Source organism: Synchiropus splendidus, chromosome 5 (genome assembly GCF_027744825.2).
Source record: "Synchiropus splendidus isolate RoL2022-P1 chromosome 5, RoL_Sspl_1.0, whole genome shotgun sequence".
NCBI lineage: Eukaryota > Metazoa > Chordata > Actinopteri > Syngnathiformes > Callionymidae > Synchiropus > Synchiropus splendidus.
The window spans coordinates 11,512,344-11,539,259 of NC_071338.1; the positions used below are offsets into that span (position 1 = coordinate 11,512,344).

Consider the following 26,916-nt stretch of genomic DNA (forward strand, 5'->3'; position numbering starts at 1 on the left):
TATAGTTGTATATCATTGTAATATCACTACGCTACAACTACAACAGTCGGCCAGTAAGGGAAATTGTTGTGATTCTTTTCCCCCCTAAGAGCAGGCAATGATAAAAGAACATTTGATATGGGTTAGTAGTAGAGCTACTGAGAGAACTAAACAATAAACAACAAAAATGTAGAAATGTGGAAAGGACAAAACTGAAGTTTGGTGTCTAAATACATCATTGACAGGAGGATGAAAAAAGAATGTTGAGGTGTAGTTTTTCGTATTTCAACATCATGTTTGATAGGAGCTCAACCGGAGCCACCACAGAGTTGGTGATCTGAAGCCCTGTCTATCAATCCCTTTCATCACTGATGCGTCCTCTGAATTCTGTTGACAGTGTTGGGGTGAGACGTCCTCCTCTCGAACACCCTCCGCGCCGCGTTTCAGTAAAGTCTGACCACTGAGCAGATCATGGCAGTGCAACTGATGCTGTACGCACATGTGAGGAATGCGTATGATCCATAGTGACATGAATTGATCGATTTACTGGAACAGCAAAAGAATACAATGACAAAAGTGATAACCAAATTTCGACCCGTCGCCTCCTTCCATCATCGCACCAGAGAAGGCCTCCGTCTCTGGCGCGAGGGTTGGACTTGACCCCTGGAGGGACTGATCAATAACCTTTGACTGCCTGGCTCCGCAGCGTCTCGGGAGCCGAAGATAAACATGTTAACTCATTCACCATGTTTAGTCCATGCGCTCCAGAGTGCAGGTCATGGTGTGTGTTCATAAATCCTCATAAGGCTGAGGTCCTGCTAATGTTGTTGCCCTGGAACTGATACAATTGGCAAGATTATTATTGATCTCAGCGTCTGGCTTCAATATCTGTGCCGGCGTGTGATTCTTCAAATGACATTCAGACATGCTTATTAATTCAGAGGAACGCTCGGAGCGAGACGCTGCACCTCGGTGTTTATCCGCCGCGGCCTCTGTTCAAATGTCATCACTCCTCAGCGCAAGAGGCGCCAAGTGAGAGGGTGTGACTTCCCAAACCGATGGCTCTTACACCAAATTACCAGCGGAGAGAGAGAGACAAAGAGGCCAAATAAACTCTTAATATTCGCTGCCCTGGGCCAAACTAATAAAGCGGCAATTGAATCAGCCCTAAATAAAGGATGGTGCTCCAGTTTAATAACACATCGGACAGCGTTACACGTGACGCGACCATACATCTCAATAAGGCCCAGAGTTCACACGGAAGGGCATTTTTCTGAACCAAATTGATGTTGAGCGATTCCCAAATCTGAAAGTTGGGGCTCCGCGGAGGCGTCCAGGTTAACGTTGAGCGCCACCAAGTGGAGAGCAGGGGCATGGACGGAGGTGATGACAAACCCGCACGAGCCAACGATTGTGTTGACGATATGTTGTTTATTGACGAGAGGTGACTGATCAATCCATCCGTTCATGACTGACATCAAAAGTACCATTTAAAAAAGTGAAGCGCTTCTGGCAATTGGACATTCAAATCACCACAAATACTGCAACAAATACTGCATGTTATCGAAGAGCACAGATGTAACACACTGTCGCCAGCAGGCACTTCGCACTCGCCGTCGATTTTAGTCTGGTATGAGAGTCAGGAGACCAGCTAACTCCGGCATAAAAAGAACAAAAAATGTAGCATGAGTTTATTGTTTTAATTGTTCAAAGAAGTGTATATTGCTATTTTGTGCATACTATATGGTGTGAACAAAACATAATGTGGCACAAAAAATATTTTATTCACAAAATCCCAATTCTAACGCTATAAATAAAATAGTTTTAACATATTTGCAGAATAGACATTTTTTAAATAAATAAAAGAATATTAACATTAAAATTAAACACCCGTAAAACAAATTTATTATATTTGTAAACAATTTAACTGAACATATTTAACTAATTTTGATGCACATGGCGGTACAAATATAATTTGTACAATATAAAGAGTAATGTTTGAGCACTATACATGGATCAGATGGTTTTTTTTTATTATTATTTCTGTTTGACACTTAATAAAATAAAATGGAACTTTCTTTTCTATCATTGTTTATACATTAAATTGTTTTTACATGATTCAGTTTTCTGAATGATATTAACATCAAACACATACATGATATGATGTTGCACTCAAAATTGTTCCAACTTCTGTTTTTAAATTTGCTCATTGTAAATACTTTGTGTAAATACTTGACATATAATGCATATTACTTGGTAATACTACAACCTAAAACGGCATTTGTGACTTTGGATGATCCCACCAGCCTTTGGTTCCATTTCTCGGCCATTTAAGTTTCAAGTTCCTGAGCATTTTTGTGCTTGCTTAAAACAGTTCTCTGAAGCACTCCAAAATGCACTGATATACGAACTTAAAACTTTACTTTTTAAAGTTTAGACTGAAAGAATGTCAAGTTGAATGTGTAGTATCCAGAGTAAATGTTCTAAATTTAATTTTCAGGATGTATTCACTGGCCCTGACACTTTTTCACTTGACATCTCCATTGTTTTTGTGACAACACGGGAGCGTGCACCACCTGAGGATCTTTCTCATGACTTGACTCTATTAAGCTCATAATGCGTTTGAACTGTGAGAGAGAAACTAACTTTCCTCTCACTCCTACAATCACAAGGGCTTGTCACGCACGCTGGCATGTTAAAAACGTAGGTTGAACTCCACAAACATGCTCCGCTGAACCAAAACATTCACGCCAAGAGAGACAAAGACCCGGACGTTACATGTCGCTTCTGTCCACACCGGCTACCAGGACCGTAACAAACAAGGCATTTTGTTTCCGAAAGAATAGCGAAAGCCTCCTTTGAGCACTGAAAATTCAAATCCTTCATCAAAATGTGATAAACCGCAACCTTTTTGTTGTCATTAACGTCAGCATGCTTCCAACAAAGACACAAGCCAGGGGACACTTGCATGTGAGGTGATTTACTTGGAGACGGTGGCTGAGCAGATTCATTCATACAAAATGTCTATCTAAAGGAATGTGCAAAGAAAGCTGGACATACAGCCGTAACTAAAGAATGCCTGGACATGCTCTCAGATGCTGGCATTTTGGAAAAATATACAGATAGAAATATATACACATCCAACGACAGCATACCTAGTGTGGGCATTAGCAAGGATTTGCTTGCATAGTTAGGTGCATGCATAAGCAACTGATCATGCAACACTTGCTGATTAGAACAGTGAGAGTTTTCAATCCAAGTCGGTGTGTTTGGTTGAGATTGTGAGGCGACAGAGTGACCCGCTGCGTGAGACTGGAACTCAAATGCACCAGGTAGGTGTTGGGCAAACATTCCCGCCGTGCCTTTGTGTCAAGCCTGCACAGCGACCCCCGCGTGGGTCAGCTAGGAATGTTTTGGTGTGTCTGGCAGTCGGAAGGTGACACGTGACACGTTTGTCTGACATGATTGAAGAGAAACACAAACATTTAAAAACCAGTACAAAGCGTCTCCGGACGTGGCGCACCAACATGCTTCTTCGCTCCGCTTCCCCTCTGTGAATTTGGCTGCACGAAAGCACGCCTCGAACCACAACATCGAGGAGCGTATGTAAACAGCAGTTCAGGTTAGATAGGCGTCATCGTGTTTGACTTGGAATCACATTTTCAGTGCTTAGTAAATATTAAAATTGAATTATAAATCCCGTTATACAATTTAGAGTAAATACTATGATTATCTGAGGCACTGATGTTGGTTGTGGACATATGGCTCTCTATAGTGAAGAGCTTGTAAGTCAAGGATTTTGGAAATACACTACAGCGTCCGTGCGTTTCAAAAAAAACCAACAAATCGCCAGACACTTTCCTTTGGAGTATTTTTGTCGGACATCCGTCTTGTGCCACCTCAAATCCCTCCTTTCTGAGATTCCTTCTTCACAAATATGCTACAGACGGAACAAGGCATTCGTTTCAATACATGTGCAGCTCATGCTTACGTATAATACAGTAATATTCCTCAAAATCAATGCAATCCATACAAAGTGCTTTGTTAAAATTCATTCCTAAACAACATGTCACAATGGCAGCTGGTATTGCGTCACCAGTGAGGGGCTACAGGGGCTTTAAAGGTCTTCTTAAAGCACCTTGGAGCTGCACCATCGAGAGAGATTGTAGCCTGCAGGGCTTCACTTGGACCTCTGGCTAGTTTGTGTGGAGTTGATGGGGATCTTTCGGGACTGCATTGTCTTTTTCACAGGTTCCTTCTTCGAGAGGTCTTTAGACGACGGCTGAGCGGGAGTTTCCGCGCCAGACTGTTTGGATTTTGTGGAGGGCAGCAGGGAATGTTTTGCTGCCGAGGACGCCTTCGACGACTCCTTGTCTTTGGCTGCGGTCACGTTGTTTGGAGTCTCTGAACCTTGACCCTTTTTGTTCGGCCCGTCTCGTCCTAAATCAGCGGAGGTTTCGTCAGCAGTTCCCTTCGCCTCCGCTTTCCCGCTGTCTGAAGACTTGCGGGCATCTTTGGGCCTCAGAGCAGTCTTGAAGAAGGACAAACCTTTGTCCTCTGTCTTGCTGCTCCCTCGAAGTCCCTTTGAAGGCGGAGCACCATTTGTAGAGGAAACGCCTACACTTGAGGACCTCAGACTGGTCATGGAGGAGCTGCTGCTGGAGCTGCGACCCGGTGGCCGGTTCTCCACCGCGCGCCCGTTCCTGGCCTCAGCCCGACTGGCAGCACTGGTCCTGGACGGTGGAACAGACTGGTTGATCTTCTTCTCTGCCAGCGCAGTTGTCCGCGAGGCTTCCCGGCTAGCGCTCCTCTCTGCTAATCTAGTCCTTCCTGAGGCGGAGCCTTTCTCTCCGCCCCTCGGTGACGTCTTCCTCTGCGAGGTTTGCGACCCAGGAGACCCGCTCTTTCGCTGCTGTCCACACTCCTGCGTTTGGCCTTTTTTGGAGGGAGTTGCTGCCCGCGAGGATCCAGCTTTGCCACTTTTGGCAGAGCCATTGGTTTTGTCTTTTGGGTTTGAGCTCCCACTTTTGTTCTGCGATCTGGACGGCGACTTGGTGACTGGTGGGGGCGCCGGAGACAGAGAGCTGGATGACGTGGAGGAGGTGGCAGGACGTTTCTTGGGACTCCTTTCACTTTCAAGACCCGACTTCCCGGAGCTCCTTTTGACACCAGTGCTCTCTGTTGAGTCATTTCTCTGCTTCGGTTCTTTCCCGCTGACAGAGTGTCGAGGGCTGACTTGTTCAGCACCACTAACTACATTGTTGTTATCCCCCGGCTGGAGGGAGCTTCGCGCCTCTGCTTGTGACACGGCTTTGGAGTGAACCTGCTCTATCAGCCTCTTACTGCCAGGATTATTCTCAGAAGCTGCAAGGGATGATTTAACGCCAGGAAATCTCTCTGGCTTAGGTGACCCACTGAAGCAAGAGGATGACAGCTTGGTGTCCACCACCTCCCCTATCATCTCCAGAGTCGGGGAGGAGGAGTGGGACTCCAGGGAGAAGCGTGACGGCGAGTTAGAGCGGAGCTGGAGCTTAGCAGAGTGGGACCAGGAGGGCTTGCTGCCATTTTCGCTGAGAACAAGGGGACTCGCGATGGAAGATCTGGAGGAGAACGTCTGTCTCTGCATCCCTCTCACTGCAGGTCGACTCACTAAACCTGCAAGAAACAAATTGGCAGAACATGAAACTGGACTTTAAGAACCATGATGATCAGTGCTCGGGTTAGTGTGGACCCTTTGGACCCCATTAGAAACCATTTAATGAAGTGTGTTTGGAGATGCAAAACACAATATGAGTCAAATTTGTAGAACTTTGCCTTGACAAAAAAATATTTTTTTAAGTAGAATAACTGTCTGTTACTAAGTGAGAAACCGTTAATTCAAGAACTACTTTTATTTTAAAAAGTAAATGATTTGCATTAGCAAGTATTAGTGTTATTCATGATAATACAATGGCAGAGCGACAGCAATACTGGCCCTCCAACTGCGAGTACTCCATCCATCAGTGCAATGTCATTTCCTCACCTTCAACAACTTGTATTATACCGTGTTGTATACCAAGGCAAAAAATATAAAAAATATAAGACCCAATCCATCCTGCTCTTCAATATTTCGGGATCATTATGTGTCTACTTGGTGTCTTAAACCAAACGTCAAATGAACATTGACAACACAGTTTGTCAACATAGTCAGGCAGAGCTAAAATCTAGCGCCTTACCGTCATCTTCGCTTCTCTCGCCTGCAAACTCTGCAGACTCAGAAAGAGAGGCCAGAGATGTGCGTCGGGACGATCCGGAGGACGCCTGGCTCGGTGGCCGACTCCCCATGAGACGACTGATCCAGTGCTCACACAGGGACGAGCTCGTAGATCCTAAAGCAGCACGAGAGCGTCACAGTCCCCAACACACAAGGAGACGTCCAGCCGTCCTTACCTCCCACAGAACTGTTGGCAGACCAGGATGGAATGGTGGCACGCCGCTGGTAAAACAGGATGTAAGCAGTCTGCTTGCAGACCTCATCCTCGGATATCGGCTGGACGTCGCTGTCATCAAAGCAGTACCACTGACCGTCGATGGAGTTCTTGCACTGAGCTGGAAGACGGGTGAGAATAGGAGCTGTCAATCAATCAGCCCACTCAACTCCTTATTAAATACATATCTGCAGATGACTTCCAGAAACTACTGCGACAAAACCTCATTTATAGCGTGGAAATCATTCCTGATCTGAAGTAGCTGCTGATGCAGGAGACATAAAGGGTTACACACTGCCCTCTAGTGGAAGCATTTGGCTACTGCTTTCAAGTGGGTTTCATTGTCATCCCCCACTGGTATCCAAGGTGATGCATACTCTACTCGCTGCGCTATATTCTGGAATTACAGTTACTGGAAGGCCAATGATATGAATGAAGTTGTCCCTCAGTGTTTCCTCCAGCTCATGAAATCACCTGTGTAGTGTCCTCCCTGCATCGTCCCATGGTGATTGCACACTGCATACAGGTCGTAGAGGTAGTCCTCGGGGTCACGTCCCAAGCCATAAGGTCGTCTCCATGGCGACCAGTGGGAGGGCAGACTCCAGCTGCTCTGGCTCCTCTTCACCATATGTGGCGCCATGTCCATGCCAGTCAGCGGGAACTTCACCATGTTCTGCATTTTCATCCGCCGGTCGCCGTCCTGGTGGAAGCAAAGACGTCAGTCTCACCACATCCCACCACTGGCATGTCAAGAACTTGCACCCGCACTTGTCTGAAACGTTTCAGGTGAAGGATGAGGATATCAGGGAGGGTCCACAGGCTGAGTTTGATGCTTCCCTGCTGCAGCTGCTTACAGTGAGGACATCGCCAAGCATCATCAGGAGCGAGCTGGAAAGAGAGGCGCAAAATGGAGACTTCCAAAATGTGACCTTTTATGCCTAACTTTGCTGTTGGAAAAGGCTTATTTTAGTGTATATCACTTTCACTTAAGCAGCATTTTCTGCTGCATCAGAAATGGTAAAGACATGGCTGGATGTACAAGAGAAATCAGAGAGGAAAAATATTTCTCAACATTTATATTCTGTATGTTACAGTGAGATGTTGCAATTTCACATGATTCATACCTCTTCAATAATTAATCTAAAAGCTTTATTGTCTATGACAGACACTGCTTATATTGTCCTTGCATGTCTCCACTGATATTTTGTCCATTGATCGGCAACAATGAGCCCCACTCATCCTGGGTGGAGGGTCTTCTTGCCATCTCCCTGGTCCTCAGCCAGGACACCCCACCGTCCATTTCTTCACCACTTTCATTTGTTTTGGGTCATTTCAATGCCAAAAAGTCCACTGGTTGCCAAGGCAAAGATTCTCTACAGACTGCTTCATGTTGTTGAGAATATTGATGTATTCCTCTTCTTCCATTACTGTGACTAGATTCCCTGGACAAACACCTCCAAAGCTTTAGGTTCCCACAGTGGTCCAGGTGTTCTTTGGGTTTAAGGTTTTTTAACAAACAAATGAAATTATTGAAGTCATTGTCTGAACTGAATCAGAACTGGGAGTCTTGATGACCGTCAGCAAAACCAAAGCAAGTTTTTGCGTGTTATCAGCAGAAGTGGCACCTCATTGGTCAGCGAGCAGAGAACCCAGCTGTGTGTCGTGTCAATTGGACACGGCACCCTTGAGACATTGGCACAGCTGAGCCCAGATACACCAGAATGGCAGTGGGGGTAGGAACCTTACTGTTGTTCACCTCCCTGACCGTCCTCCTGGCCAGCCTCGGACCACGTCATGTGACATTTAAGATCTAGCATTTTTATTAATACTAAACACAGAGCCTTCCTGACTTGTGAGCTGTTAAGTGACTTGAAAAACATTAAGTAAATGAAGACAAAATTTGCCAGAAATATGTCACATTTGGGGCTTGAATATTCATAATTCAGGTGATTCCAGATTTTTACGATGATGACATGACAGCGTCAAATACAAGCTCAAATTCAGTCTGAAAATTCATGGCTGAATACATTCAGACCTCTGGCGGGGACCCACCTGCTCCTCTTTGGTGTAGAGTTGGAAACACTGGGCGAGCGAGCAGTTCTGAGGCTGGAGGTGCTGCTCCTTCACCTGCCGCACACTTTCAGCATCTGGGATGTACTCATCCTCCGTTCTTTTGAACAGACTGTGTGGGAGGGGGGGTGGGAATCTTGTCACTCAGGGAAGATCCAGCCAAGACTAAACTTGATCACTTACTAGTCCTTCGTTTCTTTGTCCCACTCAACGACGATCTTGACATGAGGCGGACCTCCCGGGCCACAGGACTTGAATGCTCTAGAACAGTAAAGGTCACAATAGTGACTCCACTCAATATGAATAAAACAGACCAAAATAAAAAAAAAAAAGCAGGAATTGAATTTTCTTGAAGGTTGTGAGAAGTGAGCGCAATTCTGACTGTTCAATTTGACTTCCAACAGACATAGTTCCACATACGTCTGTAACCTTGTTGCAGTCGCATAATAGAGCATTAGAAGCGCCGCGCTGCACTGCCCTCTTGTGGTTACCTCTCAACAGACGGGTGGCAGAGGGGCTGCTCCTCCTGAGGCAGCAGATAGGTAATTCCCACGACACCAACCACTCGCAAAGTGAAGGGCCCGACCTGATGAGGAGAAACGTAGAGCCGTCCTTAACCCGGTCGATCTGAATGAGGAGACAGAGGTCGTACCTGGACCAGGACTCCGGGTCGCAGGAGATGTTGCATCTTCTCCAGGATTTCTTTCTGCAGAACATCCCACGTCACCGTGCGCTCCAGATACAAAATGAAAGGATTGCCAAACCTACAAAAGCAAAGAAAGATTAGCAACAGAATCTAAAGTTTGCATTGCCTTTTAAAACCCATCCCACTGTGCACCTGCGTCCCTGCTGCCCTGCGCAGGCTCGGTTACACACCAACACAACTATCTTCTCCGTCTGCTCGCTGTTTTTGTTGGGACTTTGAGGAGGGGTGGTTGTAGGCTCCTGTAATTGTGTGGCAATCCTGTTGTTGTCTGTGCCATACTTTAAGTTGTTCTGGTTTAGATTGGCAAGTGGACTCGCTGTAATAGAAAGAGAAAAAACACGCGAGATGGTGAAACACTTGTGTACAACTCTATGCCGCTGAATACTATTCCTGCTGTAATTCAATCTGAGCGCCTTATAAAGTGAAGGGCTAAACTAATAACAGGGAGGAAGTTGTACCGCCTCGCTTGGAACGGATCTGGTCGGGTCTGAAAAGCTCAGGCGTCTCGAAGGCAAAGATGGAGTCGCTCTCCTGGATGATTTCAAGATCGTCATCGTCGTCACAGAAGGAGCGATGGAATCCGTCGTAGTACATCTCGGTGAGGGCGATCTGCGTCACGACCAAACATTGGAGACTAGAATTCAGTCAGTGGCACACTGCATGGATAACACTGAGGTACTGAGGAAGAAGTCCAGCCTATCAACTGACCAGCAGGAGCCTACGGCGACAGTCTATGTGAACACTTCAATACATTACATGGGATGAACAAGGTATAAACTAACATAACTACATGGTGGCCACTGCAAGACTATATAATAATAATATAAATAAATAAATAATAACAATAAAAAATACTTCAGAAGTATGCACTTTCCTTATTTATTATTATTATTATTATCATTATATTATTCCTTTATTTATTATTTCATTTGGAACCATAATGCACTGATTTTTGAGGAGGTTTGAGGATATTTTGGTGATTTTTTCCTAACGCTGTTTTTGTTTGGCCTCTACGTTCACCTGATTTGACAGCACCAGACTGGAAAGATTGAATTCATGCAAATATACCGCAAACAATTCAAGAACTTGAGGGGAACATTTGAGTGTAAATCCAACGGCAGGACCTAAATCGATCATATAACATGCGGTGGAAGGAGCCTGTGTTTGCGAGCTCAAACTTAGTGATCATTTCAGGGATGTTTTTCACACATCAAACTGAAAGAAAAATCATGATATTTAAAAATAAAATAAGAAAAATTAAAAAGGCATATGCTTGTACAAGTTGCTTTGGAACACTATCATAGGTTAAAACTACTTTACAAAAATGCAATGTTAAAAATATAGAAACTGAGAAGACAGTTAAAGGAATACAAAATGTAACATAAATACTTGTAAACTGAAGATTGGAAAATAGTGGAATCATTTGGCTCATAGTTCCACATGGTTTATACTTAATAGAGAAATAAAAAAATGATCTGGTGCTGGTTCTCTTCCTAACCCAGCTCCCAGGCAGACTGAGAGCACTCGAGCTGAACTCATCCCTGTATTTCCTGCATCTTATTATTAGCCATTGCCTCTGCATTTTTTCAGTTTCATCATTATCATTCCCTCCAACTCTTCTTGCATCTTGTCTCTGAGTACACCAGTTTTCACTGGACTTTGGAGGTCCTCTCAGTGGAATTATTAAAATGCAGATAACACAGAACGGTGCCAGATTATGACATTGCACAACCAGAATGAAAAACAGGTCTAAACAGAATAGGTCCAAACACAGATTGATATCATGGGTTTGTGCATATTTCATCTTAAACTGAGACAGGATGCAGAAGTCGTGTTTAGACATGAAAGATTGGTTTCAAACTATTCACATCATAAATCAATGGATTTGTAGTTGATCATTGCAGTCATGGTTTCAATGGCCTGAAGTAAAAGGATTGAAGGTTCTGCCAAGTTAAATCAAAACTGAATAATAATCCAACGATATGAATGTGTTGCCTTGAAACATTTTAATATCCAGTTGTTCCTGTGTTACAGAACTCGCACCTGTTCGGCAGGGATTTTGGTCTCCTGGGCCACAGCTTGTCTGAGCCTGGACACGGTACCAGAGAGGGGCACGGCCACACCGACCCTCATGCAGTTGGAGCACTTCCCCTGGTACACCACCGTCACATACAAGGGTCTGATGGGGAAAAAAAAAATAGATTTCAATGAAATGTGTTCCCAAACTCCACTGGAGTTACGTTTCAAAGACGGACAGCTCGTTCTAATTTTAGCCTGCAGCAGTCAGATCTGTCAGGACGTTGGTTTGATGCAGACAGGATCTTCTAGAAAGCAGAGCAACTTCTGTTTTGGAATATATCCTTTCTGGCCCAACAGGAAGATGAAAAGGAGAAGGCGCCTACCGTGTGTGAGGTACCGGGATTGGCAGTGAGATGCAGAGAAAAGGGTCAAAGGTGTTACTCTGTTTCTGGCAGTGAGGGCAGGTCAGCGACGACCTGCAGAAGAACACGTTCCAGCATCACAAATCACAGTCGTCATTGCCACACAGGGCAGACTGAGGAATGAAGACAGAAACACTCATTTGTCAAACATCACCCCACTCCCCCCGTTTCTCTGTCGGATCGCTTCTTTATCGGAAGCTTCTCATGGCTTTTTCTTCTTGCACGTTGCACTTCCGGATACAAGAGTCTAACGTCTTGTACGTGCACATTCAATGTGAGAAGTCATCCGAGCATCGGCTTGTACAGAGTGAGAACAGGAGTCGTGAGCCGCGATCTCCGATTCACTCGGACAGTATGAGCTCAATACCACGATTGAGAAAATCACAGTATCTGCCAGGCTCTAACCTGCATTGTTCGTCCTCTCTGGTCTGCCCTCTTCATACCATTCTCTAGTAACATGCATGAACCTCGCTCTTCCTCTACTCCTTCTACCTGGTGCCTCCATCCCAAACATTCCTCGTCCACCGTGTTCCCTGTCTCCCCCCTCCTCTATATTTAATATATAACCCTAAACTCACTGTTAGTGCAGGTCTGATTTAAGCAAGTATGCGACTCTATTATGTTATTTAGAACATGGTGCATGACTGTGTTGGTCTACCTAAACTGAGACTGTCTTGTTTTTGTAATGAGCTGTTTTTTATTTCTGGATAGAACTCAGAACTGCAAGACAAAAGTCAAATGTTTTCAATCAAACTTGATGGACTGCGGCCCCTAAAATAGAACAGAATAAAATAGTTTATACAACTGCTACCTTTTGGTGAACTGAACAGATGACGTTTACTAAATGTCATCTAATGCTTTTGTCGCTTACGAAAAAGAAGATATGGTGATGGTACTGTCAATTATTTCTCAAAAAAATAATCAAAATAGCTAATAAAGAAAATTAACCCCATCAACCAAATGATAGATATAATAGAAGATTACAGTACATATACAGAATAACAGACCTGGGCTTGAGCATCCCATGTTAAGTCTGAGAGACACCATGAAGAAATATGTTTCTAACTAACAGTGCTGCTTGTTAATAATTTCATGCTGTAGTTTTTAAATATTATTCATTATTATTTCCATTATTCATATGCTTGGTTGAAAATGCACACTCCTCTTTGACAAAGATCTTCATGTGAGTTTTAAGAATGTAATAGAAAAGACAATACACAGAACAGCATTATTTAATAACTAATGTTTGCTATCTAGTAGCAGAATCATAATCGCCAAAATACTTTTAAATCAAATATAATCTTGTAAAATACTATCAAGTTAAAAATATATTTTATATTTTTTCACTCCTGTCTTGTCTCGCCTCTGGTGTTTGGTGGATTTTGTTCTAAATAATTGTGTATCCTTTATTTGCAATGGTGTTATTTGACAGTACAAACATGTGGCAGTTGCTTTGACATCACCCAAAAGTGGCACTGTTCTGAATCAAAATCTCACCTGTATTGGGCCTGAAACAGCTCCTGTACAAAAGAGCCAGGTGCTGGTAGTGGAGACCCTTCAGGTGGGTTTTCTTCTTCCACTGGCGGCTGCAACATCAACACGGCAACATTATAAAAAAGTCGACCTATATATCTATGTAATATTGCAATGTCCCACTGGATACCTTCCTTGGAGGTCTGATGTCTGGGTGGATGATGTTGTTGAGGTCTTCGTGGACTCTATCCAGCAGCCAGAGGAGGAATTCCTGGGCATCATGTTGGGAGTTCCCCTTGAACTGAAGTGCACTCCTGGACACCACATTCTGCGAGGAAGCATAAGGAGAAGTCAGGTTTCTTGATGATACAGGACGGCAAAGAGCATCCTTCCCTCTTCTCAACCTGCCATTAAATATTCATGACAGCTGACCAGGATGATGATCAGCACAATTTGAAAGGTCAGCAGCGGGGTGGGTGATGGGGAGCGGTGGGACGCACTTTATGACAAGGACACGGGTTGAAAACAAACAAGACGACATCAACAAGGTTTACGGATGAGAATCATCCAGACTGGCAGCTATAAAGTCACCTCTGCTCGCTGGAGATCACATGTCGGCATCGTGTACGTTCTTCGAATGAGTAATGAGGCATCGCTCTGGAGCCACTACCAGGACTCTCTTGAGAAGAGAGCGCCTCCCGTTAAGTACTGGTACCATGCTTTCAAGGGTTCCATTCCAAAAATACTCATTCAGCTCAATGTGGCCTGGGGACAGTGCCACCTCAATCGTAGTCAACCCAGCGAGTACAGTCATGAAAAGTCATATAGATAAATCTGAATCACTATCAGTAGGACGAAGACTTGCAAAGACAGGCCAAATACAAAAAAAAATACAACCACAAAAGGAAGTTCTGGTGAGCCAGCAGCAACATGACAAACACTGTCCAAAGATCAAAGGAACTCCAGCGTGTTTATGTGTTTGACACTTCGCTGACTTGTTTTGCTCACAGATGACCGTTTTCACCTCTGGGACATTGTCAAAACATGTCAAGAAAATGTGCTCTCTCTTGACAAGCTTTAAAACTGTACATGCTTTTTGGAGGGAACAGGGAAAGCTCCGACAGTTTCCGTTTATGTCACCAGACATGCCATGACTTCCCATTCAGTGGGCACACCGACAGTACAGGCCAACAAAGGACGCCATCCCGACGTCGTCATCTGCTCCAAATACCATACAATTCCTCCTTCCGAAAAGTACTGGCTGTACTGTGGGTCCACTGAATACAGAACTAACGATTGGTTCGTTCCAATGATATCGTTTTGGTTCTGGATTTATTTTGTAAGATTCACTATTTTCTTCAGCAGAAATAAATACATGAGTAAGTCTACATGACTAATAGACTAAAGATCTATATTTTGTTTCAGTGTGTCTGTCGAACTCTTGGTCTTGGACTTGACTGTATGACTCGGTTTAGTTGGTCTCAACAACAACACGAGTCGATGGTGAGGGAAGACGAGGCGAACACCTCTGCAAAAGCAAACCGATCCTTTGCAACAAACAACATTTCTACTGTAGTAAATGGAGGCTTTTCAGAAGAAGCAGCCGCTGTTATTATAACAGATCTTCGAGAGTGCCTCCATTTTTGACTCTGAGTGTGGTCAGAAACAAGAAACCGCCATGTTCGTGTCCTGATGAAACGTGAGCCACTAATACAGAAACCATTAAAAGTCCAGTTGCTGGCATGGTGGAGTGAAAATGATGGGAGAATAATCCATTTACAAAAGTAAAATCATCCAGACACATGGCAGAACATGTAAATACATTTGGGAAATGTATCATTTGACTTTTAAAAAAAGCAAAATGAACATCAACTTTCATTTGGTAACATTTATAAACCATAGAGTTTGTTTAAAGATCACACCTTCAGTCAGATTTTTTTTTTTTTTTTTTACAAAAAAGCATCTATTTATATTCCACTTTTGGAGCGAGTCGAACTTAAATATCAGACAAAAACTCAAGGACGAAAATAGACTTGTGAATGTGACGATGTTGGACTTCTTGAAGGAGCATCAAATGCACGGCAACAGGGGACGATGCTTGGACAAACAACGTGGGACAGTAAGTGCTCTAGGTCCATGAGGCAAGGTTGTTTATGAGCATCACCACATGCTTTTGCACTGTAAACACGAGCAGTGCAACTTTCTATGCTTTGAACTTGTGATGTCATCCATGAAGCAAGTGCAGAATCTTTCATTTCTATCCATCACACCCACAGAGTGCAGCTTAATTCTGAGACTTTGATGTCACATCTAACATGAAATTTCCACATGAAAAAGAGCTGTTTAAATGCATCTTCAGATTTGGATCAACATGACCTGGTTTTCGTGTTTTAAAATCGGTTTGTGCACTATTCAACCACTCTTCCGATGGCAGTGTATTGAAGTTTGTCAATACCTTGAAGTCCCTGCTGTGCTGAGGGGTGTACTCAAAGGTCCACAGAGCTCGCACCAGGCCGGACAGTTGCTCGGTCACCTCTCCAGCATCCTGCTGCTGAGCCCCCTTCTTCTGGAGCGGCAGCACCCCGTTGGTCTTGGCCTTGTCCCCGCTGTTGGTGCTGGCCTCCCCGCCTCCTCGGAACTGCTCCAGGGCCAGGTACTCGGCGAACAGCTCGGTGTTACTCAGACACTGCAGGATCGCGTTCATGAAGCAGGTGTTGCCGTGGTTCTTGAGCCCGGCGACCCCCGGGACCTTGTCGCCGAACGGGAACCCCCCGCAGTCGCTGTCGTCGGAGGGCAGAGAACCTCCGATGGTGTTGGGGATCGAGGTCCCGTCGTCCGTCTCGTCGTCGGCGGCCTGTTCGTCGGTGCCGAAGTGGGAGAGCGTGGAGAGGGTCCGCAGAACTCGGTTCATGAAGCTGCCCACGGAGCGGACCGAGCTCCGCCGGAACAGCTTCTTGCTGAAGGATTTCTTCTCCTTGTTGCTGACAACTTTGGACATGGTGGCGGTGCTGATGGTCGACTTCCTCAGGAGGACGGAGTCAAGGCCCGAGTTGGCTGCACGGAAGCATCGCTGTCACGGCTCTGCCTTCGCGGTGGGACACTGCGGAGCGTTGCATAAACAGCCGCGGCGGAGAGTCTCCTCCGGGCAGCTGCCCGCGACCACCATCTCTAGCAGTGACTCACCAGCGACGCTCGCATTGTGTGGAGCACAGTAACACGGGAATCATGTCACTTTCCTGGTGATGTTCCTCATCATTAATTCAACGAAAGCTCCACCCTTCCACACACAAGTCCATGGTCCCTCGGAGCCGTGGGAAATGAGAACAGACTGGCTGCGTTTATTCAACGGAGAGATGCTGTTCCTAAATCGCCTCCACGGTGGAAGCTGGAGCTCCGCCGAGCTGAGGAACCCCACGAGCGGAGCGGCTCACCCCGCCGCCCCCTCTCGCTCGGCGACTGCGGAGCATCTCTTCTCCCGCCAAGTCCGTCGGTCTCGTCGCGGTCCAAGACACGAAGAAGGCTCGCGCAGGTGCGACGGATCTATCTAATTCAGCCTCCGGGTTGGATTTAGCTCAAGGCCGAATGTGCCGTCTCCATCTGTGGGCAGCGATACTGCGGGCAGGGCGGTGACGGCTGACGTCAAGCCCAAACACTGGTCCATGTTGCGAGCTGGAGGCATGTGATGCTGCTGGATGCTGCTCTGGTGCTGTCTCTGACCAGCATGGGCTCCGACCACCAATCAGAGACCGTGTTGACGGAAGGTCGAGATGGCTGTGAAATGAAGAATATTTTTGTCACTTCTATTGTCAACTGCCGACCTACTTCCACTACTGCATTATAACACGCATTTTCTCTTCAATATCCGTCTACCAAATAAACCGTGAGCTATATGGAAAATTAATGTTACGAAATGTATTTTAAAAACTACAATATCATGTTAAAAAAAGGGGGAAAAAGATAATTAGACCACCATTAATTGTTTGACTTAAAAAAGTACATTTTAATGAGATGTTTGTTATTTTACAAATTTGAATAAAACACTGACCTGTTACATTAAGCATGTCAAGTTTTAGACTGGTTCTACTTTTCTTTCTTCTTGTTTTTGAAGTGTTGATCCATGAAATGAAATCCTAACAATGTCACAAGATTAATCCAAATTAAAGTTCACACATCAGATTGATGATTACTTGGTTTTAGGTTGGTGCCCCAAAAAATTAGCCCAAAATAAAACGTCCAGATTTGATGATATTATATCAGCGGTATAAGTTACAAAAAGCCAAAAGAAAATGCAGTCTTTTGACTGAAATATATAAGTGTATATGGTTTGAAAAAAAGAATAAGGCAGGAAATCACTCACCATATGACAGGAATTAGGTCACGGTGCTGACCACAAAAAAAAACAACAGAATACAAAGAACATCCCTCATCCTTTTGTTGATATCCAGTCCAAGAGCAAAAGTCTTCATCAATTACAGATAAGTTATATATAGGTGCAGAATAAACTTGAAGAGACACAATACAATTCTTTTGAGAAAAAAAACACAAAAGAAAAAACTAAACTGAATCTGTTTAATTAAAATATACAGTTTGGTATTGGTCATGAGCACGATACATGATAAAGAAGTGTTGGGAGACAGAGTATTGAACTTCAAGGCCTCATCATCTGTGGTTCCTTTTCTTCCAAACTCAAGTGTTAAAAAAATAACTGACCCTGATTAGAGATGAATACACCCCCATAAATGCCATTCCAAGAGTATCCACTGATTGACTCCAACACTGTTACAGACATGAGATGTGACGGCAAAGTTAACAAAGTTGTTTGTTAGTAGTCGATGCCTCGCAGGGCAGCAATGGTGGAGGCCAGTCGCCGTGGCAACGGTTTAGCGGTTTGTCTGTAGTCTTCTGGTTTGACGCGTAACAACGTGACGATCTGCTGGAGGTTGCGAGAAGGCTGCAGGCCCAGAGCGTCCATCACATTACTGAGGTAATCTGCAAACAAATCGAGACAGGTTGTCAGGAATTTGCGACTTCATTTGCCTCAGTGAACTGCAGTTGCTCACTCACCAATGTCAGTGGCCAGTTGTTTGGTGGAATGAGTGTTCAGCTGTGGGATGAGCAGGATGGCGTCGCAGTACGTCTGCATGGTTGCGCGCGCGATGGAGCCAAGCCAGTAGTCGGCCGTGTTGTCCAGCTCAGGAAGGTCATCGCCTGTGTAGATTTCAGTTTTGGCTGGTGAGAAATCTCCTCAGGTGTGTGGAGAAACAGTGTTAGCGGCGACCTTGTTCAGGAGGAAAAGGCAGTTTCCCAGCATGAAGAGCCATTTCCAGAGCCGGATCTTCCTGTGCAACAAATGGCTCCAGGTGAAGAGGCAGGGACATCAGGTACTGACCGATCTGAAAAAAACACACAGACACACACACACACATATACATAAACATACCATGTAAAAAGGTAGATTTAATGAAAAATTAAAAAGAACTTTACTCAGTATTCACTGAAACTCAAACTTAGCGCACATTTGTGATGTATTCTTGTGGTGACAAGCTGAAGTTCGGCAGGTCGTCTGTGTAGCCTTCTCCCAGAGCAGCAGACTCTTTGCTCTGCGAACACACAAACAATGTTTTTCACATGCAAACAGCAATCAAACCGTAGGTGTTGGTAATCACTCTCATGCGGAGTCACCTCTATTTTGGAGACGAGACAGAGTTGATGTTTGATCTGGAGGAAAACCGAATCGAAGGCCAGCTGGTTGGCCTGCTGGTTCAGTCTGGTCAGAGCTGATCTGGGTTCAGCCAACAAACTGGAGTTACCAGTGCCCTTTTCCTGCAAGGCAACACACACAGTTGAAGCATGTGGATCTCTGGAGAGTTGATCCAACAACTGATGGAAACTTGGGTTGCTACAGAGCCGACAATAATGACAATTACAGTGTTACGATCGGTTAGCAGATCAGATAAGGTTAATGATACAAACTGTCCACTTCAATGCAAAGAGTTTATTTACTGTCATGATGAGTCAAGAACGTCCTATATTTGATTTGATAAAAATTGAAAGGTTTCTTTCCCTTGTTACTTTTGTAAGTACTGAAACGCAACCAAACGCAGAAGCGCCACAATAAATAAACGAAGGCCTGTAAGCCTCAGGGTTTCGCCTTGGGGTGTTTAACACCTCTCTGAATTATACACATTTCGCCCTAGACTGAGCAGTTTCCCACTGAAGCATTACTCACAGTGTTGTATGACAATTGTAGTGTAGGTACAATGATGTGGCTAATTTGATACAAACCCAACAAGGTCAAACCTTCACCTTCAATGAGTAAAGCACCTCCATCAGGCTGTTATACTCAGCCATACTGCCTCTCTGAAGATAGTTGTATTCCTGCAACGGATTTTTGGTGGCGCTCTTTCTCTCTGAAGAGCTGACCTCCTGGATTCCCGCCAGGCTGCGGGGGCTGTACGACTCTGACAAGTATTTTCCGGCCGAGCCCAGAATCCTTTTTGATAAAACAACAGACCATGTGAGGTGAACTGCATTCAATTCATTCTCATCACGCTTAATAGTTTACTTACTTGTTGGACAGCTGCTGCTCGAACGCTCCACATTGTCTCAGCAGCTCACCACAGGTGGCTATAATTCTGCAAATCATGAAGGTTGGCCAAGATGTTACATTCACTACACCTCCAACTGAACATCCCGACACCAGCAGCAGTTCACCTGACTGAGTTCTGGAAAGCCGTCCAGTCCTCTTGGAAAACACCTGCGCTGCTGTTGTCCTCCAGTTTGCATTTCTTTCTGATGGACTGCAGTGTGGTTGAGAAGTCAGACACGTACCTGGGAATAACAATAGAATACTTTAATAAAACAAGTAGAGCCACCACAGATAACTTTCATGAGACCTTTAAAGGGATAAATATTCGCATGATGCCTCATCTTGATGTAATCCAAGGAATTAAACATATATGCATCAATCCAAGGCATGGATTGAACTTAAAACTTGACTGACACGTTGTATACATGTGCAACCCTGTTGCACCCAGAAGAAGATCACATCTTCTGTCTGTCTCAGAGTGATGCAGAAGCAGTGATTTAATGCATTTTGAAGTCTCTTAACCTCTCCCTCTTGTCAGTGAGGTTCAGAGGTGACAGTCAATGACAAGTCTGACTTAACAACAATAGATCTGCGACAGGCACAAGTCTGCTTATGAAACACAGATGAACAGAGACCGAAGTAGAGTCTCTTCACAACCCTTTTGATCCAAGCCTCTTATTTTCAAAAAGTAGCCACGTGTGCTGTGCAGGTGTGACTGGATGCAAATGTTTTTCCAACATCTGTGATCAGATGTGAGTGTATTTTGGGGCTGCAACTAATGATTATTTTGGTAGTGAACTAGTCAACGGCTACCATAACAATTAGTAGTGTTATATGCTGTTTGGAAAATTTACATTTTATTTTACACTATTTCACTTCAAAAATTTGTTAGGTCTCAGTGGTCCCTGATCCTCAGCCATCTCTTCTCTTATGGTGGATTGTGCTACGAGAATGATGACATGTCGACTAGTCGACAAATTAACCTGTCGACTACTGATTTAATAGTCGACTTTGTCGACCAGTCGTTGCAGCCCTAGTGTATTTACACATGATGTGGCTACAGACACTAGATAAATATAGCGAATAACGCAGGGAAGTGGTGTAATTCAAACATACACTGCCCTCTATGTCACATGGTGTGAGGCAACTGACTTCCTCAAATATTTGAGTGCTGCTTCAAGTGTCTGTAAAGGAGGGAGCATTATTTACTTGGTGAACAGCGCTTTCAAAGCTTTGAGGAGGCCACAGACAGCCAGTCCATCTGTCAGTTTGACGCAGCGGTCCACAGCAGCCCCAGCCAGGCCGAACAATTTACCCACAGAATGGCTCAGCTCCTCGACACAGTCCATTACCTCTCCGTGCTCCTAAAACAGTAAGATGAATGGATTGTGACAGAGTAAGTACAAACAATAGCAGAATAAATGGAGAAGAAAGGTGTTTACAAATTGTCTTACCAGAGGTATGGCACTGATCTGTATGAGGAGGTGCGCCTCCTCGAGATCCCCATACTGTAATAAATACGGTTTATAGGGATCGTACAGAGCGCACACAAGCTCATTCACCTTCAGCAGGTTATTCTCACCTGAAGCAAAATCACAGACAAAATCAGAGAACCAGCCAAGTGAGCTCAAAATGCTCTTTTTGTACAGACCCAGATGAGGGGTCAGAGCGGCGTCCAAACTGCGCCCGAAGGTTAACGCAGTTTGGTAAATCTCCAGCAGAGTGTCCAGTCTCTGTTCCTGAGGCGCTCGCTCCATGGCTGTGCTCAAGCACACAGGAATGGATGGCACCATGGCCCCCAGGGTCTGTATCAGCAATACTGTCACCACCTCGTAAGGATTCCTGAACACCTGCAGCACCAACGTAAATAATGACGCCGTGGAACTAATACAACAACTAGTCATATCTAAGTATTTACCTGGCTGCTCCACTGGAGCTGTGAGTGCCATGTGGAGAGCAACGTGTCGTAGAATTCTGCCAGCTGCTGATTCAGACTGAGCTCACTCTGCGACAGATCCTGCCACATACCAACTAACTGGCCCTGGAGACGCACAGTTCATGAACAGGTGAGATGAAGACTGTACACAACAGACGTGCTACAAGAATGTTATTTAAAGCTAATCGACAACAAACCTTATGACACTTGTAGTAATAGGCGAGGAGCTGTGGCATTCTGTCAATTTCAGTGAAGACTTTGACAAACAGTTTTGCTTGGTCTATGAACAAACATAACACAAAAAAGAAAAATGATGAGGGATCTAAACCAAGATTAAAATGAACCATCCTCACAGAAAACTCAATTACAAGTGCCACCACAGTGAACGTTCCCCCAAGTTTAAAGAACCTACAATTCCATACAACTAAGCAAATAAGAATGGGGCAAGTGGGGCAACTTTTGCTTTGTAAAGAGACATATCGTCAATAAATACTTTAAATTCTAGACGCTCAACAACACAAGATAGCAAAATGGGATGCTCACCAATGGACATGGAATTAAATGTGGCCACTATCTGAGGACTGGCGAGGGCTTCAAGCCTGTTTTTCAGAGCTTCAAGATGAACACACTTCTCAGAGTAGTCAGGTGTGTCTACCAGCATCGCCAGACTGTTCTGCATGCTGGTCAGCTTTGAGGATATAATTGTAAAGTCCTAGAACGGAAAGGGAACATGAAGTCATGTAAATACCTGCAGAAATGTATGTTACTAAATTGCAACAGACAAAAAGTAAAACTTACCTGCGTTTTAAAAGTGTCCTCAATGTCTGCACTGAGTGTGCTCCATTTGTCGGCCTCCTGCAGAGCTTCCGCTGCGAGCTGCATTCGACTCTTTACTTGATCGATTTCCACCAAGACCTGAATGCGGCAACCACACAAAGCATCATTTCAGAACTAAAGTAATATAAAAAGATAGCGGAAATGTTGCTGTCCAATAACAATCGGCACAATGTAAACTAAATTACATTATGGACATTTTTCATAGTTACACTGATGTTTGGTTGACAAACCTGCATGGATCTCACTGTGTCCTGTTCAAACTTCTTGATGTCTTCCTTGACCAGAATCATCTGCTCTTTAAGAAAGGAGGCTTCCTGTTTCAAAGCCTCAACATCCCGCAGAACTCGAGGCATATTTTGAAGAGCCTGATTACTGGTCTCTGACAAGAGGGGGGGAAAAAACAATAGTTGGTAACACTTCAAATTAACTTTGGGATTTAACCACCTTCTAATTTACAAACCTCCCAACAAAGAAAACATCAAATCTCTCCATTTGAGAGAGATATATGTATGTCATATTCGTTCCATATCCAAAGGCGCATACTCTTTCAACGAAAAGGTGTATCATATTAATACTGTTACTACGGTCTTTTTTACTTGATACTTTTCTGCATACGTTAGACGTTGCCAGGGCGACGACGATTGATACAGTACCTTCAAATGCTTGTGTTTCACCTAGTGTCCCATAGAATACTTTCAAAGACACGTTGACGTTTCACTCACCCTCAATTGTATTATTTACTTCCTGGATGAAGAGCTGTAGCTTCATCACCAGAGTAGCTGCGTGTGTGTCCGCTTTCGCCTCGGCATCCTTCTGCACCCTGAAGGCGCCATTCACCCAGTCTTTCACATCGAAATCATCGTCCAGGAACTTCGAGAAATCCATTTGGAGGCCGTGTTACGTTCAAACAAACTTGCGGCGTCTATGTCATCGAGCCATTGCTAATTCTTCCCCATCAACGGCTTCGATATGAACATAAAATAAATTGCCCAAGAAAAAGAAATAATCATCACAACTAAATAGAGCTCTAGCAAAGCAACCGCTTCCTCCAGAGTTGTTCTTAAACGTCAACAGGATTTAAAAGAAGCAAGAAAAAGGGCATAATTCCTCTGCTATCTGCTCGTCTACCCCGGCGACGGCTGACAACAACTTCCGCATTGAGCCCTTCTGTTTACCTTCCCCCGGAAACACGCTGCTGCTCGGTAGTTCCTGCGATGCGACTATCTGAAATATTCATTCATTACAGTTAATTACGAAATTGAACCTGAATGGTTTTAACGAGAACGTGGTGTGCGTCACGTTAACAATGGTCATAATCTAGAAATGATTAGTAAAATTATTATGGTGTTTTTACCCGCTCATCATTTCCATTTGATAACAAAAAAGCAAAATAAAAAAACAAGTAAATACATAAAATAAAATAGTTACAATAATAGATTTTTTTTTTAAAACTATGATCCCTGCCAGTTGGAGAAAAGGAAATATTATGCCAACCAGCAAGATAAAATCCCTGAGTCAGTAGGACGCCAATCCCTCTTTCCCATTGGACTCACACTGAGAAAACACTGACTTTTGAAATATGCTTGTGACACCGTTATGCATGCATAAAATATATTTGAGAGATGGATGGAAAATAGTGGACCTACATATTATTTAGTACTCGCATTAGTGTCTTCTAGTTTTGTTATGGCTCACTCAAAGCCACAACTCAATGGATGTGTGAAGCTAAATGAACCATGGAGACTTGAGTTGTGCATGTTTCAGTCATGACATACATTCAAAGGTAGTACAGCATTGACATTTGTTTTGACAGAATTGAAAAGTTCTTGACAGCATCTTACAAAGGTTAGGCTTTGTTTCATCATAAAAAAAGCAAAAAGACATTTTTTTCCCCCCTTATTTAGAGTGACTCTTGTCGCAGAACATTTCAGGATTCATCTGGCTCCTCAAACTCAACAGTCTCTAGTAGACCCTGAAAACAGAAATAGTGGGAGTTGCTGTAGACTGGAGGCTGATTCGGTCCTGATCCCACCACTTCTGGTTTCAAAGATGCAAAAGGGTTGATTCCACTTCCCTTCATGTCCATCTCCAACTCCAGCAGAATCTGCAGGGAGTAGGTCATCTCTGTCTCGCTGTTGGGGAGAGTGAAGCACACTTGAATAACTCACAGCTTAAGGAACGAAACACTCCAATTGGTTCACGTCACTTTGAGTCTGCATCTCTTACCTGAGCGCGGTAAACATGGAAGGAATCTCATAATCTCTCAGCAGCAGAAGAGTGGGAAGCCAGCCCTCCTCCAGCCCTTGACTGGCATCAAAACCTTGAAAATGAAATGAAGCAGAATAAAAATTATTGATGAGCCAGCATTATTGAGCACATCGGTTAGAACAGCAACGGCAGTTTTCGGCGGATGACGGATGGTTGGGTAAACCCCTTTTCACTCTTTTCTGTGGGTGATAAAACACTGGCTGAGGTAAAATCAATTCCAAGAGAAGTAAAAGCAGTTTCCGCTCACAGCGCACACAGTTCTCACACAGGGCAAAAGTCATTATCATCCATATACTAGCTATTTGGGGGGAAAAAAATGGATGGCCAGGAAGACTGGCGCAGGTTCTCACCGGGATGAAATCCGACCACCAGGTCTGGTTTTGCAGCTTCCTCTTTCTCAACCAGCTCCTCCCAGAACTGGTGATACAGCCCTCTGTAGGAGCTCATGTAGACCCTCTGTTTGGGACCAAATGCTCTCAGAGGGGGTCTGCAGATTGGCCCGTCCACGATCTCTGGTCCCACCATCACTATCTCTATGCCCTGATGTCCAGGGAACATGTTGTTCAGCTCATCGTAGTCTGCCAGTCTGGCTCCAAGGGTCTCACTGTGTCCTGCTCCCACCAGGTGGATGGTGAGGGGCTTCTTGGAGGGGTTCAGGCCAAACAGCCTCAACCCGCAGGCGATTGTGAGCGGCCTTGAGAAGAACTCGCTACAAACCCTCCAGAGAGACTCCTTCAGGTCCTTATCTTCAGGCCGTGGTCTGCCAGCATCAGTCCACAGGTTCTTTGTGTTGTCTGCATCCAGGATGGGTTGGAGACGATCTGTGAGGTCCCCCTGCATGGCTAGCCAGTCCTCCCAGTTCTTCACTTCTGACTGAGGTCGGGACCACTTCTCAGTGGGGAACGGAAGGTCTCCTGGAAATGTGCTATAAAATTAAGGTCGGTAAAACTATGTTTTTACCTATGCAATTTTGTTTTTACCTTTGAAAACAAGCCACTCCACAACTCTGTCAAGAGCTGCCAGGCGAAGTTGTGGGCAGAATCTCTTGTGCTTTGGCCAGTCATTCTTCTGACATTCTCTGCAGCAGTAGTAGACATTCAGACACCTGCAGACAGAGACGCCAGCAAGGAGCCATTATCATCTCAGTCAAGGAGAGAAGGCTTTCAGTTGAAGAAATGCTCTTAAATAACACCAATATAATAGAGGAATGGCAATAATTCAATAAAAAAACAAAATTCTTTTTAAATATAGAATGAAATAAATGGATTAGATGTTCTTTACCTAGAACATCGCTTCAGGCTTCTGGGGTCTGGAAGCTGATTTGGCTTCTTCTCACAATAAGCACAGAGTTTAAAAGAATCCTCCATCTTCTCAAACATCTCCTTTTGGGAGTGAAAGGCTGTGAGCTTGTTTTTGGTGGCAGACGGGGCTCTAGAATGAAAGGGAAAAAACAGTTATGAACTTTCTAAAATTCTCACACCGTTAAGTTATGAGTCTTTGATTCTAGCATTTATCCTTAAAGCTCATGACGGCTCTGCCCTTGCCTCGTGTGCATAAGGACCATACAAGCAGTGGAATAACTCCATATTTTTGACATGTTAATGCTGCCATATAAACTCCATGAATGGCTTGTCTTATTGACTTCACACACTTTCATGGATGTTTCACTCTAACATGTGAGTCTCTTCAGCACAGTTAACACAGACAGCAAAGACACCACTGATCTATTTCTGGCTCAGGTCATCTGCAGCAGCTGAAGGGGGCATTAAAGGCACAGCGTGTCCATAGTCACTCCACTCTACATTAGAACATGTGACAAATTACAGGTTCGAACGTGAGACGGTACAGAATTTAAGCTGAAGCCGAAAATTGAGCAGCAATCTCTTTCAAGGTTCGAACAAAATACAGTAATACAAAATACACATTCAGTTCTCTTTCTGCTGTTCAGATCAAGCTAAATATGTTCAGATCAAGACCTTAACATGCAAACAAGTTAACATGAACTTTCCAAACTAAAAAGGCTGTTATTGGAAGACGCACTTACCTCTGGGTCTCTGTCATCTTGAAGGTTAAGCCAGTCAAAGACAGAGCTGTACTTCTGCTGCTCCTCTGGTTTGTTACGTGAGTGTGTTTCGGGGGCTGCTCCCAGC

At 44.3% G+C, this 26,916-nt stretch overlaps 3 protein-coding genes across 3 annotated transcripts; all 3 read right to left on the reverse strand.

The window, feature by feature from the left end:
* Positions 1-1,258: 1,258 nt before the first annotated feature.
* LOC128759085 (ubiquitin carboxyl-terminal hydrolase 31-like) lies at positions 1,259-16,846 on the reverse strand. Its single transcript, XM_053865752.1, has 16 exons — positions 15,592-16,846; positions 13,327-13,464; positions 13,161-13,249; positions 11,625-11,717; positions 11,266-11,401; positions 9,681-9,831; positions 9,355-9,538; positions 9,169-9,280; positions 9,008-9,102; positions 8,700-8,777; positions 8,499-8,628; positions 7,215-7,334; positions 6,921-7,146; positions 6,409-6,567; positions 6,195-6,347; positions 1,259-5,634 (listed from the first exon to the last, which is right to left on the reverse strand). The coding sequence occupies exons 1-16, from the start codon at positions 16,132-16,134 to the stop codon at positions 4,160-4,162; spliced, it is 3,882 nt and encodes a 1,293-aa protein (XP_053721727.1). The 5' UTR covers positions 16,135-16,846; the 3' UTR covers positions 1,259-4,159.
* Positions 16,847-17,175: 329 nt separating this feature from the next.
* cog7 (component of oligomeric golgi complex 7) lies at positions 17,176-23,648 on the reverse strand. Its single transcript, XM_053865753.1, has 17 exons — positions 23,221-23,648; positions 22,729-22,877; positions 22,460-22,576; positions 22,205-22,373; positions 21,859-21,941; positions 21,644-21,766; positions 21,377-21,575; positions 21,180-21,307; positions 20,935-21,089; positions 19,851-19,967; positions 19,706-19,771; positions 19,443-19,629; positions 18,819-18,959; positions 18,653-18,736; positions 18,415-18,529; positions 18,201-18,344; positions 17,176-18,125 (listed from the first exon to the last, which is right to left on the reverse strand). The coding sequence occupies exons 1-17, from the start codon at positions 23,381-23,383 to the stop codon at positions 17,959-17,961; spliced, it is 2,307 nt and encodes a 768-aa protein (XP_053721728.1). The 5' UTR covers positions 23,384-23,648; the 3' UTR covers positions 17,176-17,958.
* A 777-nt stretch (positions 23,649-24,425) lies between these two features.
* LOC128759320 (putative protein MSS51 homolog, mitochondrial) lies at positions 24,426-26,827 on the reverse strand. The gene is made up of 7 exons (XM_053866195.1): positions 26,811-26,827; positions 26,048-26,197; positions 25,747-25,871; positions 25,117-25,677; positions 24,725-24,818; positions 24,531-24,630; positions 24,426-24,470 (listed from the first exon to the last, which is right to left on the reverse strand). The coding sequence occupies exons 1-7, from the start codon at positions 26,825-26,827 to the stop codon at positions 24,426-24,428; spliced, it is 1,092 nt and encodes a 363-aa protein (XP_053722170.1).
* Between the last annotated feature and the right edge of the window lie 89 nt (positions 26,828-26,916).

What these genes read in the sequence shown, in the direction of transcription:
- LOC128759085 (XM_053865752.1), bottom strand. Translation starts at nt 16,134, where the DNA reads ATGTCCAAAGTTGTCAGCAACAAGGAGAAGAAATCCTTCAGCAAGAAG. An exon ending in GCAGGGCAGCAGGGACGCAG is followed by an intron (nt 9,281 to 9,354) that starts GTGCACAGTGGG and finishes TTGCTTTTGTAG; the next exon opens with GTTTGGCAATCCTTTCATTT. An exon ending in GACAAAGAAACGAAGGACTA is followed by an intron (nt 8,629 to 8,699) that starts GTAAGTGATCAA and finishes CCTCCCACACAG; the next exon opens with TCTGTTCAAAAGAACGGAGG.
- cog7 (XM_053865753.1), bottom strand. Translation starts at nt 23,383, where the DNA reads ATGGATTTCTCGAAGTTCCTGGACGATGATTTCGATGTGAAAGACTGG. An exon ending in AGTAAATAATACAATTGAGG is followed by an intron (nt 22,878 to 23,220) that starts GTGAGTGAAACG and finishes CCCTCTTGTCAG; the next exon opens with AGACCAGTAATCAGGCTCTT. An exon ending in ATTTAATTCCATGTCCATTG is followed by an intron (nt 21,942 to 22,204) that starts GTGAGCATCCCA and finishes GTTTGTTCATAG; the next exon opens with ACCAAGCAAAACTGTTTGTC.
- LOC128759320 (XM_053866195.1), bottom strand. An exon ending in GGAGTGGCTTGTTTTCAAAG is followed by an intron (nt 25,678 to 25,746) that starts GTAAAAACAAAA and finishes CATTTCCAGGAG; the next exon opens with ACCTTCCGTTCCCCACTGAG. An exon ending in TCCATGTTTACCGCGCTCAG is followed by an intron (nt 24,631 to 24,724) that starts GTAAGAGATGCA and finishes TCTCCCCAACAG; the next exon opens with CGAGACAGAGATGACCTACT.